Here is a 16537-nt window from a genome sequence, read left to right as displayed (position 1 = left end):
ATCCGAGCTTCCTATTCAGAAGGGTACTTTAAAACTACTGCCACATTTCTGATTTTTCAAGTAATAGTTGAGAGATGAGATATATGCCCAGATAAAAAGAATCTCCCCTAGAGTCTGGAATATTTTTGTTGTGACATTCAATGAGTTCACAGTTATTATTATTTTAGGTTCCCATTTATGTTGGCACCTGTTTATGACACCTGTTATCATTTATTAAGATTTTATTTTTACTCATGGAGTATAGAAAATTTATTCAGAGCATATGAAGAAAATATTGCAGGGTAATTGAAGAAAAGCAATAATTGAAATAAATTTATAAAATATTAATTTCAATCAGTGTCATTTGTCATTTAAAGCTGACCCACAAACACCCAGACAAGCATGGTTTGAACATCATTTCAGCATTGGAACAGCAGGTTTTGTCCAAGTCAAGCAGTTTACCACAAATTTGGTACACATATTTCTCTGTTACACATGGGCAATATCCTCCATCTCCTATGAATAGCAAAATATACATGTAGCCTTTATATTATTTTCTGTTTATGAGTCATATACACCTAATTTTAAAATACCTTAAATATTTTAAATAGCAACAGAAATAATAAGGCTAAATGTTTCCCAGGTTCTATTTGGTGATTTCATGTCATGTAGACTCCTGGTATGGTCCAGTTAATGATTTCAAGTGTCCTCAGGCCTCCACTACAGTACAGTACCATTCTCTTCATACATTTCATTAGAGCTAGATACAGTGATACAGTGTTTCTCCTCCTGCATGAGCAGACTCTCCTCTTGCAGGAGACAAGAAACAAAAACCTGATTGTCAAAAAATCTTGACGCTTACTGAACATCCAAAACGTCTGTCTGAATAGCTTTGTTCAGCAAAAAGAAAAAAAAAATGGGTCACTTTGCCCTCCTCTCGCCCAACATAATATCTCAATGGTTTCCTCCCAAAATCAGCATACAATCTGTAAAAGTTGACAACAGTGTCCCAATGCACAGATTTCGGATCAGCTCCATCTTTTTGAATAAAATGGTTGGGGTTCTAATCAGTCGAATCTTATATTTCAGATCTTAGATTAGTACCTGGGGATGCTATTTACCCACAGCTTTGTGAAACAAAGAACAAGAGCACAAAAAACAAAAAACAACTCTGGATGACTGTTCCTTGTAACCAGCCTTCAGTTGTGTTCACCATCTTTCTTGGCAGTACAATGCAATCCAAAAACAAACGGCATCAATATAGGACCATAAGCAAAGATTTGTGTCCCTGAACACCTAATTCCCACACTAGTTTGCCTGTGAACCTCCTGACCCACAATGCACTGGTTTTAGCTGTTCCTTTCAGCAGTAAGGTACTTGAGGGCGGAGGAACCATACTTTCGGGACAGGTCCTGGTGGAACTCATCTTTGAGCATGGTCAGGCAGTACCTGTAGCTGGAACTGGAACGGAACTTGGAGATGTCAAAGCTGGGCGCGTGGGGCATGTGGATCATGAATGCATTTGGCAAGACCACCAGATCATACTCCTGAGCAGGGAGAAGACAATAAACATTCTCAGTGAAGAAGTGAGAAGATCTAGACATACAAAGATTGTAGGTACTTAATTCCAGTCCATGAGCAACAAGCATACAGGGACAGAAAGGTAGACCAATAATGGAAAAAATGGCTCTCACAGTCACACTCCTGTTTACCTGAGCATCAAGCTCCATAATGTGGGACACCTTGTTCCAGCCAAACCCCACAAACCTCTGGTCGTACTCAGGACAGTCCCTTCTCACCACCACGTAGGGCTCAAAATCGGCCTCCCACTCCACCTTGTAGGGTGTGGTGGCCGTCCTCCACTTAGCATAGTTAGTCGGTGCATGGCCCTTGGTCCACACGTGGTACCTGATGAGCACATAGGAGATATACACGGAGCTGGTGCTTAGTCCTACTTCTGGTCTTTTCATTCGTACACAGAGTGCACCAATGACATAATGAGTAATAAGGTGTCAACTGCAGCACTCCTTTATTTGGCACTCTCCTTCTGTATATCCAACGGCTACATTTAAATACATTATCTAAGAGATGCTCCACATGGATATCAAACCAGTAGCCTTATACTTACAAGTCAAACCACATTCCTGCCATATTGTTGACATAAAATCAGTGACTGGAGGCCAGTCTGCCTTTTGTGTGTGCAAATGGTGCAATAATATCCATATACTAATCAACATCTGTATTTTTCTGTGAGCTGAGGAAAAAAAAAAAAACATTAAGTTTAGTAAAAGTGGGCTGGGGAGGTGGAAAGTATGTCTGCATGTATGCTTATGGATTAATTCAGTTTTATGATACATTAATATTAATTGTAATATTGATTGAATGAATATATAATATTTCTTGTTATAAGTAAGAATGCACATATACACTATATGGACAAAAGTATTTGGACGCTTGACCATTACACCAACAGGGACTGTAATGACATTGTATTCAAATACATATACTTTAATATGGAGTTGGTCCCCCACTCTTCTTGGAAGGCTTTCCACAAGATTTTGGAGTGTGTCTGTGGGAATTTGTGCCCATTCTTTCTGTACAGCATTTATGAGGTCAGGTACTGATGTTGGACGAGAAGGCCTGGCTCGCAATTTCTGTTCCAGTTCATCCCAAAGGTGCTCGATGGGGTTGAGGTCAGGGCTCTGTGCGGGCCAGTAAAGTTCTTCCACACCGAACTCATCAAACCATGTATTTATAGTCCTTGCTTTGTGCACTGGGGCACAGTCATGTTGGAATAGAAAAGGGCCTTCCCCAAACTGTTGCCACAAAGCTGGAAGCATAGCATTGTCCAAAATGTCTTGGTATGCTGAAGCATTAAGATTGCCCTTCACTGGAGATAAGGGGCCTAGCCCAAACCCTGAAAAACAGCCCCATACCATTATCCCTCCTCCACCACACTTCACAGTTGGCACAATGCAGTCAGGCAGGTAATGTTCTCCCGGCATCCGCCAAACCCGGACCCGACCATCTGACTGCCAAACAGAGAAGCGTGATTCGTCACTCCACAGAACACGTTTCCACTGCTCCACAGTCCAGTGTCGGTGTGCTTTACACCACTCCATCCGACGCTTGGCATTGGACTTGGTGATGTGAGGCTTGCATGCAGCTGCTCGGCCATGGAAACCCATTCCATGAAGCTCCCTCCGCAGTTTTTGTGCTTACATTAATGCCAGTGGAAGTTTGGAACTCCTCAGCTATGGAATCAGCAGAGCACTGGCGACTTTTACACACCATGCGCCTTAGCAGTTGTTGACCCCGCTCTGTGATTTTACGTGGTCTTCCGCTTCGTGGCTGAGTTGCTGTTGTTCCTAAACGCTTCCACTTTCTAATAATATCACTTACAGTTGACCGTGGAATATCCAGCAGGGATGAAATTTCACGAACCGTCTTATTGCAAAGGTGGCATCCTATCACAGTACCACGCTTGAAGTCACTGAGCTCTTCAGAACGACCCATTTTGTATCGCAAATGTTTGCAAATGGAGACTGCATGGCTAGGTGCTTGATATTATACACCTGTGGCAACAGGTCTGATTAAAACACCTGAATTCAATAATTAACACAATAATACTTTTGTCCATATAGTGTAGTTAACCTAAAAATACTTATTTTGATGATTGAGCAAGCTTTTAGGCTGCCTTGCACTGAATGTCCAGAAAGGGACATACAGTATTATTCAGAATAACTGTATGCTGACACTTTGTACAGGGAAAGCCCCCTGCTGTAGTATGTTGTAATCCTTTTTCTAACAGAATAAGTAATAATGAAATTAACATGAATAATTATTTAAAATATCAAGTTAATTTTCTGAATTAAATGCACACTGTAATGTGTAAATGCATTTGGAAGAGTGCACTGATAGTCCCTTGATTTTTAATACATAAATATGCTGATAATTGCAGGTACTGTTTTGGGGCCACTAAGGCTACTAGGTGATGCATGCATGCATAAATCAACTGCAACATATTTTCAAAGTAAAATGGTTATAATCTGAAACACTGAAACTGACTACACACTGTGCCACTGGTAAAAACCCCACAATGCCACTGCAAATGTGCCATAGATTTGTGTTGGGGGATGTAAGATGATTTTTGGATAGTGATTTCACTTCTGGTGTGGAATCCAGATGCCAAGACGGTGTCTTTGCAATAGAAATGATTAATTTCAGTAACAGTTTCTGGTAGATGTGTAGCAATTTTCTGAATACATTTAAATGAGTTTCTCTATTTAACTTTCAATAACACCAGGGACAGTAAACAGCCATTGACAATAAAAATAAGATTATTTTCATTCTGAATTACATTCAATCAATGATATAATCATAAATTAGCAGGATATCAGGAGAACATTATTCCTGACACCCCTATTTGTAATTTTTGACAAAAGTTTGACAAATTTTTAATTGCATTACTTGCATCATAATTTGAGTCATGAATTACAACACCATACCATTCATGTTCATCTCTGTTGAGAGCACCAGCATACAGTACTGTATTGACCTTTTAAGCTTCAGGGAATTGAGTTGTGATGACATGGGCCAGTGGAATCCCTTTCATGGGAGAATGCAGAGGTTTTAAGGGAGTAACACCTGAAGGTGTAGAGGGTCCCCACGTCCAGCATGGAGAGCAGCTCGGCTTTGGATTTGGGAAAGGAGAGGCGGTAGCGCAGGGTCTCAAAGGCTGGTACCACCAGCGCCTTCTTGGAGTGGGCCATGTCCAGCTGCACTATGGATTTTCTGAGGAGACAGAGCCCAACATGTAAGTGCCTGTCAGTTCACGTAATAAATCAGTACATACCTGAAAATAAATTCTGCAGTTTAACTAATGTTCTTCTCATGATTCTAGACAGAGTCAAACATGCAACTGCCTGTCAGTTCATTTACTCAGTAAATAAATATTTGAAAATAAATGCCACAGTTTAACTAAAGCCCCTGTCTTCACTGCTTTTGTAGATTCAGACAAGAAGAGAAGAACCAGTGCTTCCATGACAAATTTCATGCGTAGTGATGTCTCAGGAGGCCATTTGAAAGGAGTCCATTTACAACACTCAAGGACAATGTTATACAACATGCAATTTCAGTAAAAAGATTTGCCATTGTATTTTTTCCACTGAATTTAATGGCTAGCCTGAAATCAACTTAAATCTACTTAGTCTAAACTGAGTTCATAAAGAATACATGACAGCAAAATGACAAGTGTTTTTCCCTGCATCTAAAATCTTACATAATCCAAAGTACAACAACAAGGAAAGACCCACACAGCATTAAAAGCTTAAGGTCAGTCATGATTGAGGTTCACATAAAAACTGCACTTTAAACAATTCACTCAAAACTAATCAACTACAGGTTCACCTGAGGTAATCATGGAGGTGTACATAAGCAGGACATTCCATAATACCCTCAATTCCCAAAGCTGAGACTGAAAATAACATTTCACAGGTAAATCAGCTCATTGTCCTGTAGGCAACCACAGAGTCTATACACAGACAGGCATGAACACCACAGAAAGTATTATGTTAGTCCAGGCTGATGTTTGAATTGTAGCTCACCTGAGGTAAGGGTAGAGGCCATACATGGGCAGGAAGTCCACGTCTGCCAGAAAGATGTAGGGCGTGTTGGCATGGCGGAGGGCCACGTTTCGCAGCAGGTTGACAGGGTAGAACTGGCCCTCCTTGTAGACGATGTGGTAGCCCACGTTCTTGCGGTTCTTCAGCACCTCTGAGGCCAGGGCGTAGCGCAGGAACTGCTGAGCCTCAGCATCTGACATGTAGAGAGCCAGGCTGATGGGGCCCTCCCAGTGATTGCAGATCGCCTCCAGCATTTGCAGCCTGGCCACAGAGAGGGCGAGAAAAAGTTCTTTGCTGTTGCAGAGGTTACTCTTCATGTTACGAGAACCAGGAATCATCAATTTAGATGAACACCTCTCAAATACAAATTATTATGCATAATACTATTAGAATCGATTGAAGTATTTTACACAGAAATATTGTGATATTTGATATATACATGATATATGAGTCTGTTAGCCCTTAATATTACTTGTGTTTTCAGGTTATTTCTCTCTCCAGATCCATATTGTTTTCAATACATATTCCAATGTAATAACCCAAACCACCTAAAATTCAAGCAGCTGCATGAATGATAAACTGCAAAAGTAAAACTGAGAAAGAAGAAAATGGTATTTCCAGCACCTGTCTATGGAGAGCTGTGCAACCAGAGTGACATCAGCATCATCCTCAGTGGGGGTGTACTCGTACTGCAGGAAGTACAGGTGCATCCTGTGCACCATGATCCTCTCCCGCCGGAAATCATAGCACTGGTCATCCTCATCCAGCTCCTCCAGCGCATCCTGTAACTGGCACAGGACAGAAGTTTCCGAAGGACTTCAGGGCAGACATCCAAACCAACACAGCCGCCCAGGCAAGATACCTGTAACTTTCCAAATGAGATCCACTGCCACTGTAATTTCTCTTACACTTAAATAGATCACTTCTCATTCATCAAATACTCATCACAGGACGCAATTATGTGTTTCATCAATTACATTTTATCTACAGAGGGGTGAGTTTTGACTAATTACACCATGTTCCTCGTGGGCATTTAATGTTCAAGGGTTTTCAGCAGTCTGAGTCTCAGTACTGGACCACCCACCACCCCTATACCCATTGCCAAAAGTGGAAAGAGATGTCCTTGAGTGAGCAGGCTGTGCATGATGGCACCACTCACCCGGATGCTCTCAGAGTTGGGCTGGCTGGGGCAGCCAAAGAGCTCCCTGCGCAGCAGGTTACCGTCGTACTCCAGGAAGGTCAGGTAGAGGTTGCGGAAAAACTCCACGTGCTTGTTCTTCACCCGCAACTTCTTAGGAGAGTTCCAGTGGATCACCTGACAAAGCCAAGAACCACAGCAGCACATTTGTATACACAACAGCAATATTCAGTACATGTGCTTAGGTAGCAGTGGAAACAAAGCATGGATTTCAGCCTGGTAGGTCTATCATGCTGGAAGCAGTCACCTCTTTCTCAATGGATGTCTATTAAAACATCTACCTTGAGGTCAGACACTTCTGTGTAGCACTGCTCCGAGCGGGTGTGGTCTGACAGTTGAACATTCCAGAAGCAGGGAAGCTGATGTACTAGGGCTGGGTTCTGCTTTATAACCGCATTAAAAATGTCCTGCAAACAACCAAAATAATTAGGAGGTGTGTATTACACAAACAATGTGCTGTGCTTAAAAACAATGTGGTAATGCGGCATTGTGGTATTATAACTGCAACCACAGAAAGCACACAATCCCATACTGCAGAATGCTGAATCAAATGTTAACATATCTGAAGTGATGCCTTTTCTGCTTAAAGGACAGCTTTTGAATTGTAAGAGAGATCTGTAATGAAATGGGTAATGATGGCAAACAGAGAACATTTGGTAGTCAAAAGTTAGAACAGACCTGGTCAGCCAGAGAGGTGGAAAGCATGCTCATTAGTTCCCTCTCTGCTGTTAACCTCCACATCTGCTCCCAGCCAATTCTGCGCAGCTGCTCCAAGAGCAGGAGGATGACACCTGTATCAGACCAATCACAAGACAAGGACCACAATCCAAGTGAAACTGACTTAAAATATACTGTTTTGTACCGTTTAAAAAACATTAAAAGTAATTATTCTGCTATTCTGTTAATATGTACTTGTTAGTGCGGTTACCCAAAGGGCAAGCACACTACTGTTCTTGTGTCCCTTGCAAAGCATCGCAATCACACTATTATTATCCGATAGTTTTGTTCTTTTTCTTTTTCTTCTTCTTATTCCACCAAATTTTGTACCACTTCTCCTCCCACAGTTTTTGAGATATCGACCCCAAACCAACTGTAAACCATCAGTTCTGACGCCGATCGGGTTGTTTGTATATAGCTAAGCACTCGTCCTCTGGTTTTTGCCGTTTTTTCATCCCTTGTTTCCCATAGACTCCCATTCATTTTCAAAATCACCCCCCTCACACTTCATGGCCTTCCCACCCAGTCACTTTTCACCCCATAGTCACCATACCTCACACGTTGCCTCGGGACAAATCACCCAACACTCATCCAACACCGCCTTGACCCACACTTGTCTTTTTGTCATTCACTCATCCCACCATCCTCCCATTGACTTCAATTCATTTTTCAAAGTCTTACCGCTCGGTCACCTTTCGGGCTATGTCCAGTACCTCATATGCTGCCTCAGGTCATGCCACCCAACACTCATTGAAACCCATACTGACCCGCACTCATCTTTTTGTTGTTCACTCACCCCTCCATCCTCCCATTGACTTCAATTCATTTTTAAGGTCTTACCACTCAGTCACCTTTGGCTCGACAGCCACTGTACCTTTGTAGTGAAGGGCGAGAGCAGTCACCCCACCCGGCCTCGAACCCAGGTCTACAGGGTACCAACCATGCAACTTTGACCACAACTCCAAAGATGGCAAAGTTGGTTTGGCAGTCAGAGCGCATACTCAACCGTAGTGACGGCACTCTGTCACACTGTCCTCCCCTTCGGGAAGCGCGCCCATGCGCTTCACGCACCATGGCGTCCCTCACGCATTCCCCTGCTGTACTTCTCCCATCCCATCCCCACTCACCAGTGCTTCACCCATCTCTGGGGTCCCTCACACACCAAGGTGAACCGAACCTGGGGGACCCTCGTACAGCTCACACACTGGGCACGCCTCTGATGGCTTCGTGGCCAGCCATCCCACTGCTAACACCATTTGTAGTGAAGGGCGTACCAACCATGCGACTTTAACCACAACGCCAAAGAGCCTCTTTGGAGTCGTGGTCAAAGTCATATGTTTGGTACCCCCTAGACCCGGGTTCGAGGCCGGGTGGGATGACTGCTCTCGCCCTTCGCTACATGCTGCTTCAGGTCAAATCAAATAGTTTTAATGATATTTTTAAAAAATCGCTCCAATTTCACCCCCCATTTAAAACTATAGGCGTAAACAGTAGGAGGATTGCACTCCTGGCTTTGAACAATACTTTTTTTATGCAGCAGTATCTCCTTAAATTCTGGCTCTACAGGCATAATACATCAACATGCAGGAAAATTGTGCAGATTCTCTTGATGTCTTTGGTTCAGTGCTGTGATGAACAGTTTTTGAGGTTTCAGCCAAAATAGTCACAGAATTCAGCCACCACTCTAAGTCATGTGCTCACATTCATTTGTCTCTGACACCTTGCAGCGCCAGACATAGAGGGAGGGGATGAGAAGGCACACAGCAACTCCAATACTGACATTAACCCTTTAGCCCCATACAGTCAATAATACAAACAGGCAACCACACCTTGCATTTTCTTCAGGAAATGCACACAAATCAAGTTTGGGTTTAAGACTCAACCTGTGTTGAAGCCCCGCCCCAGGGCGGGCCAAGGCTTGTGGTTCTTCCACAGGTTCCCCAGGTACCAATCACTCTGATTCTCCACCAGTCCAATCGCCTGCTTGTCTGAAACCAGGGCATTTGAAATTGTGTTAAGATCAGTTTGTAGGCAGGCAGGGACTTCATCATTCACAAGCTGATGACATAAATCAAAGCACCTGCAAACCTCTGGAAAATTGCCCACAGCTCAGCAATGTCAGTAGCAAAGGTGATGTCTGTGTCCAGGACGATGACCTTGGTAAGGTCAGAGGGGAGCGCTTTGGTCAGGGTTAGCTTCATCAAGCCATATATTCCTGAGTAGTGCTTGTTGGGAATCCAGGCTACCTCTGACTACAGCCCAAACAAATAAGAAAAACAATCACCCAGTCAATCCTGTGGCATTCACACAGCACATTTAATATTATCAAGGTCTTTGCTTATAGCACAGCATACAAAATCCTACTCTAGGAATACAGTGAGGAAAATACCTAAAGCTCTACACAAAAAAACATTTAATATTCATCTTCTGTGTTTTTGTGCTTATCAGTAGATGTAAAACTAAAATAGTAAAAACAGTAATATACCCTGCTCACAACTCTCTAAAACACAGTTACAACTTCTTAGAATAACAGCAGACAGGGCCAATGAGTGTTGATTGCACAGAATACATTTAAATTCTTTTCAGCTGTAGTTCAGGCTCCAAAACCAAACTCATGGCAACAGAAGAAAAGCATTTTAAAGTTATTTCATTGCCTGCCTTTTGAACACTTACTGACAGAAATATCAGGCTTGGGCCCTTTACATTACATCACAACAGAATGAATGGCTTTTTAATTCATTTTATCATTCCATTAATGGTTTAAATTGGCTGAACTGTTGCTTCATGGACAACTCAATGCTGCTAATTAAAATAGATGCCTACATTATTACATAAAAGTGTAAAGCAGGATGTGTCTGTCTTTATATGAGGTCCTAGCAAAGGGATGTAACTAAAGGAAGAGTGGGTTACCTTCAGCTCGTCTGTGTCATAGAAGCTGACCTGAACAGACGGCACCATCCAGGACTGAAAGAGAGAGCTGAGGATCTGATGGGCCACCATGTCTGTGATGAAGTGGAAATGAAGGGGGTTTCTCCTGGGACAGGACAGCATAGGGACAATTAGCACAGGAGTGGACAAGCTCAAATGTCCACAGTAAAGTTAAGTCCTAGAAGAGAAACTTCAACAAGTTTACTGACTTCTGGGAGTATCACTACTACAACAGATTCACTGTAGAGGAATGCTCTAAATGTGTACACCATAGTGTTCTGATCCTGCACGCTCACCTGTGGAACAGGATGGACTTGACCAGTGTGACCACGTCTCTACTGGTGTTGTGTCCAGCACACACACAGGCCACATGGATGAGCTGTAAGAAAAAGAAACAGAGAGAGAGGGGCCAGAGAGAGAGAGAGAGAGAGAGAGAGAGAGAGAGAGAGAGAGAGAGAGAGAGAGAGAGAAAGAGAGAGAGAGAGAGAGAGAGAAAGAGAGAGAGAGGGAGAGAGGGAGAGATGCCGTGTTATACCTAAATAAGCACTGGAATGTAATCCAAGATGGAAAGTCCACTCTCTTGTTGCTGGGTACAGGCTGTTTGCTGGGATATGTTGTCAGTTTATTCAGACCATATTGTGTTGCACAGAGCAAGGCTTGTGGGATATATTATTGGGCAAGGGAACTGCATGAGAGAATAAAGAAACAAACAAAAATATAAAACGGACCCTATGGACACATGCAACAGTACCTTTCTTAAACTGTTATTCCTGGTCAACTGTCACACATGTAGGGCCATTTCATTACATCAGAGGAACAGTAACTTAAGTTAGAGGGTCAATTACCACACTCAGCTCCTCTCTTCCCATCCACCATAATTAAACTTTGTGGAATGCCTGTGTCCTGCTTTTACCACTAGATGGCAAACTACTCCAAAGTTTCACTTACACAAATATAGCTTGTTTCTGTTCTTTTCTGTCTGCACCTTTTGTTCCAACTGAGAGAATAGCTTTAATAACATTAATGCTAAAAACACTTAATTTTTTTTTCTTTAAATCGACAGGACCCCCCCCCCCCCCCCCCCCCAGCACATAAACCTCAGTAAAGAACAGCTTCAATGAAGTGCACGATGATGCAATTTTTATTTGATAACAGATATGAATAATTTAGTATGTGGTCAATTTTCTGTTCCCCTGAGTCCCCAAATGGGACAGTCCATCACATGAAATCGGATGGATCTCTACACCATAGAAACTAAGAGCTGAATTCAGTCAATAAAGCAGTACAGCACCTTGAAAGAAATCTGGGACAGTGCAGTGAGCAGGGAGGGAAAAGTTGTGAAAGAGGGCACAGAATAGTGATGTAAAAAGAAAATGTGAAAAATACCAAATGAGGCAGAGATGAGCACAGACATACAGACAAGGAAAACTAACATTATTCAGTCTCTTAACTCTTAGGGTGTACCCTCAACCTGCAATTGCCCTCAAACTGGCAGTCAACACTGTCAGACAGACAAGAAATGAGATTACCAAGGTATATCACAAACAGGAACTGCATCAGCAGGTGAAATGAGGACATTCTCTGATATATGTGCTGCTGATTCAGCCCAGTTTAGAAATAAGAGCTGGGAAAGGTACATCTAAAATGGATTTCTCTGGGTTAGAGGGCTTGTGAGGACAGTGGGATTGAGTGCTTTGGATGAGTAGACTCTGCTTTGCATCTCTAATGCAAGGAAACAGATGTGAGCAGAACATCCTTGGTAGTGCACTGTTCCTGAATTCTTGCTAAAATACTAGTCCATGGTAGCCCATAAATATGGTTTAGGTAATCATATAATTCAATGTTTTTTACGTACAAAAAATAGTTGACAATGCGAAGCCCTGGTACCAGCAAGGACACAATCCTCTCTCATCTCAAAGCATAACAGGCACCTCATTTGCTTTGCAAATTCTGTGACTTTGCAAAGAGTGGCTGAAGCAATTTATGTGAATAACCTTGCTCAAAGTTTAACATGCAGCACCCCTGATGGACTAAAACCTGTCCCATCTCTTCTATACAGAGGAAATGTGGCCCATACTCTCTTGAGTCCAGAGCAATCACAACAACATCTGTGCCACTCAAACACCTTCTCACCCAAAGCCAACATTTGACCTCATCTGCAATGACAGAAAGCACTTACCTTTTTTGAAAGAATATATTTCTGGGCACATCTGTGTACAGTGGCAACATCTCACCAAAGACAGAACACCCCTTTAACTCTGCATTCCGCTACTCCACATTGATACTCACCTCACACTTCTCCACCATGGGCCGATGGACACAGTCACTGTGGTTGCCCCCCTGATTGCTCCGCTCCTCTGCCGTGTTCTCTCCATCCTCGGGACCAGTGTCAGCTGATGCCACCCACTGCTGGTTGCTGTAGTTCCCGTCCTGCACTTTAGTAGCCACACCTTGTGATTGGCTGAGCCGCAGGCGTAGCTGTTGGTTCTCCTCCACCACCTCCCGCATTCGTAATTCCAGTGTGTCCCGCTCCAGGTAGCGAGGCATCGACTGCTCAACGAGGCAGGGGGAGAGCAGCAAGGACCGCCCATCTGTGGGTGGACAGGTGATGTTATTTTTATACTGGTGCCCCTGAGCATGACTATCTGTCTGTTTCCTCTGAAAGGAATCAACCATGCATATCCATCCAAACAAATGCCCATGGATAAAAGGACAAAACTTGGAAGGTGGTACAGGGTTTGAATATGCACATTTGAAAGGTTATCTCTCTAGTGAGTCTTGCTGCTTTGGGGACAACAAACTCTCCACCATATATAGTCTCTTCGATCATGGGGCACAAAGACACCAGCAATGCCCTTCAACCAGCAGCAAGGGAACAACTGATGCAGAATCACCAGTTTCTTATTTTAAAACATTTCTTTTTAAAACACGTGAATTTATCCACAGATAAAGGACCATATCTGTGCTTGCTTACTACTTCTCTCCCTCCATATATCTTTAACTCCACTTCTCACTTTCACCCCATTCTATTTCTCTCTCTCCCTGTGAGAGACAAAGATTCTGTTACTGTGGACGATTCTACTGGGATGTATTGCACTCAATCCCTTGGAGCAAATTCATAAAATGTTTGAAGCTGCCTTTGGGGTCTATACAGACAGGGGTAGCAAGCCAACAGGAGCATGTGAGGTGAGTGAACTGGAGTTCTACCTTAACTGAATGACCCCCCTTGTAAAACCCATAAGCAGAGCTCAGCCATAGAGGTAAAACAGTGAAGCCTTTATAGCTATCTGCTTCTGTGCAGGGTGTCAGAGGCTAAGATGACATAAAGCTTTATTTATTCTTACTTTTCATAATATTGTGTGGTGATGGATAGTTCCTGTAATCATCAGGTAGTGTCATCTTCTTAAAGTCTACCTATGTTTGGTGCATGATACTAACGTAAGATCCATTTCAATGGTTGCTTGAAATCACACACTTTCATGGAGGGATATCAAAACAAACATAAACCTAATGTAGTGGAACAAGTCAGATAGTTATTTTAACAAAACAATATTGCTGTACAAAAACCTGCTAGATAATGGAAAGTAGTTCAGGTGCATTTCTCAATTATACTGTAGTATTTTTAGCTAGTGATAGAAGGAACATAGAAGTGGAAATTTACACCCCAATGTGTATGCATGCGTTCATTGACATACACACACACACACACAGGAGGAGTGGACAAATTGCCTAGGATCCTTATGTTATCCAGACCTCTTCATACATATGCATGACACAACACATTAAAGAAACCATTCTGCCAATTAATTTTTCATTAGCCTCTACAGTGGCCCTGAGGGAGATGCAGGTGGTCTGAAATATTTCATGTCAAGGAATTCTTCAGTTCAGTCCTATATAAAACCTGACCTCTGCTGGTAATTTGTAGACATTGTTGTCTATGTTCTAGATGTATAAGTTATAATTTGTTTTCTTGTAACTAATTCATAGCTGACTGTCATCATGGTGATGTCTGAATAATGGTATCAGTTGAGCTGTATTTTGTCATTTTTTTAGTTTTATGGGGAAGGGTCATGGACTCTAATCAGATGTATGTATGTCTGTGTGTGTGTAAGATCTGCTCAAAATCCAAGGCAATAGAGCAGGAAGGGATCCATTTTCACAGTAAAATATAGCTTACACATTCTGTGAAGCTGTGTTTTTTCTTAATTCCAGATCGATACCTTAGCTCAAAAGTATAATGATGTCCTGCCTGGGATACTACAAATCCCTGATTACAAGTAAAGTATTTTAGCACTTTTTGAGCATACAAATGCACTAATTGAACTCGCCACCTATAAAAATGTCATGTCCATTGGTATAAGAGACAGAGGCAAAGGAAAGTGTTTTTGACACTGGTGGGATCAAGAAGGACATATACTAAAGTAACTGTTTTGCAGAATTTGGCAAAGGACTTAATCAAAAGCACAGAAGACTTGGACATACTCTTTGTATTGATTTTATTTATAATTGCATTTATATTTAATTATACATACTTCACCTACCTACATTTCTTTGCATACTGCTTGGTATTATTTACAAATACCTATAAAACAATCTGTTATTGGATATCTATGGCATCATTATTTTAGTCCAACATTTAATTGCTTTTTGGAGAACTATTAAGGGTTGAAGTCAGAGCTATAGGTACATGAAAAAATGGATCAAATGTTTGTATACTCTTAAGACAAAAGGAATTTTATGAGTCAAACACACAATATACTGAAATGCCACTTTCTAGAATGTTTAGTAATACTGTAGATACAGTATATGGCAGGGGGCATAACAGCTGAGATGAGGAGATAAGGTTTCCAAAATTTGTGTGGATAAAGTACGTTTGCTAAGCACTCAGCTGAAAGCTGTGCAGAATAAAGGATAGGTTGTATATTTTGTTAGAGAAAGCAAAAATTTATTTCTATGCTCTGAGAACAGTGGTGCTTTCACCCACAGTCAGCATTATTTATGTGGGCTAACCTTGAAGAGGGCACTGCAGCACACAAGGTTGGCTGTGTAAAGAGAAAACATCTTATGAAAACATCTTATTTATCTTATTATAAAACTTAGCTGTAATCCTTCGCCAAGTCATCACACAATACTGTCATCACACATTGTCATCACACAATACAGTGTTGATGTTTAATCTTCTGACAAAAACATTCTAGCTGTAGATTTGTAATTCACTTCATTTGTAATACTCACTCTCTAAATTTCCCACTACAAGGAACAGCCATGTCAGAAGTATCACAAATGTCACTGATGCAACAAAGAGCTTCAGCTTCCCGTAGCTAGGGAAGTACATTGTGGGATGCCTGGAGTGAAAGATCAGGAGGGTGTTCAGGTGGGGCTCAGTCCCACACCAAGTAGCTGCTGCATCCTGTCATCTGTATGCAGGAAAATGAAATGAGTACGAAAGAGAAAGAGAGACAGAGAGAGCAGACAAACGGAGGGTTAATTCTTACACACTCCATGATGATTACTCTACTGATATGCATGTAATGTGCCATGACCTTCATGTTTAAAATATGAATGTGCATTAAGATGCAATCATAAACAAACATTTGTTATGCATGGCACACACTGAAAATATAATATCTTAACGTAACTATATTGAGATATTCTAAAAATGCATACACAAAAACATACTGAGTGGAAAAGGAAAAGAACAAAAAATGCTAAAAGAGAAGCATGGTTATGTTTTAAACATAGTTTGTGAAATAGTAATTAATGTACACATCAGGGGCATTTCTAGCTATTGAAAAGATCAGGGGCTAAGTCAAGTTTGTGTGGGGCTTGTCTTTTTTTTTTGAAGGGAGATCGACATCGGTAGGTTGGGGAGGTTATATCTACCTTTATAATGGATAAATATTATCACACCTTCAGACGCTGCAAGTCAAGTTCCGCTCTGTTACACAGTCTGCCTGTTGTTTTGCTATAAACACCTCCTTTTTCAGGGTGAAAATATTTGGGGTTAGGCTTAAAATATTCGGAACTATAGAATGATCAGACCTAACAACGTCACTGGTACACATTACATGGAATATTACAGTTTTCACGT

The 16537-nt window shown here is 41.8% G+C and overlaps 1 protein-coding gene across 2 annotated transcripts; it reads right to left on the bottom strand.

Annotated features, from left to right (window-relative positions):
- Positions 1-1328: 1328 nt before the first annotated feature.
- LOC118782116 (LARGE xylosyl- and glucuronyltransferase 2-like) lies at positions 1329-15978 on the bottom strand. Of its 2 annotated transcripts, XM_036535371.1 has the most exons (14): positions 15682-15978; positions 12736-13037; positions 10743-10825; positions 10429-10552; positions 9599-9770; positions 9402-9506; positions 7480-7592; positions 7083-7208; positions 6763-6918; positions 6228-6391; positions 5586-5864; positions 4627-4773; positions 1692-1887; positions 1329-1526 (listed from the first exon to the last, which is right to left on the bottom strand). In XM_036535371.1, exons 1-14 carry the CDS (start codon positions 15779-15781, stop codon positions 1329-1331), a joined length of 2265 nt encoding a protein of 754 aa, XP_036391264.1. In that variant the 5' UTR covers positions 15782-15978. The 2 variants fall into 2 exon arrangements, with proteins under 2 accessions (XP_036391264.1, XP_036391265.1); XM_036535372.1 differs by lacking the exons at positions 1329-1526; positions 1692-1887 and adding an exon at positions 2180-2233.
- Between the last annotated feature and the right edge of the window lie 559 nt (positions 15979-16537).

Source organism: Megalops cyprinoides, chromosome 8 (assembly GCF_013368585.1).
Source record: "Megalops cyprinoides isolate fMegCyp1 chromosome 8, fMegCyp1.pri, whole genome shotgun sequence".
Taxonomy (NCBI): Eukaryota; Metazoa; Chordata; class Actinopteri; order Elopiformes; family Megalopidae; genus Megalops; species Megalops cyprinoides.
Note: the sequence above shows the minus strand (reverse complement) of the source record. Positions and strands in the feature narration are given on the sequence as shown.

Bases quoted from the DNA above. Each gene is read 5' to 3' on its own strand.
- LOC118782116 (XM_036535371.1), bottom strand. From the start codon at position 15,781: ATGTACTTCCCTAGCTACGGGAAGCTGAAGCTCTTTGTTGCATCAGTG. The intron at 13,038-15,681 runs GTGAGTATTACA...GTCCACCCACAG, and splicing joins TGTAGTGGGAAATTTAGAGA to ATGGGCGGTCCTTGCTGCTC. The intron at 6,392-6,762 runs GTGAGTGGTGCC...GTCCTGTGCCAG, and splicing joins CCAACTCTGAGAGCATCCGG to TTACAGGATGCGCTGGAGGA.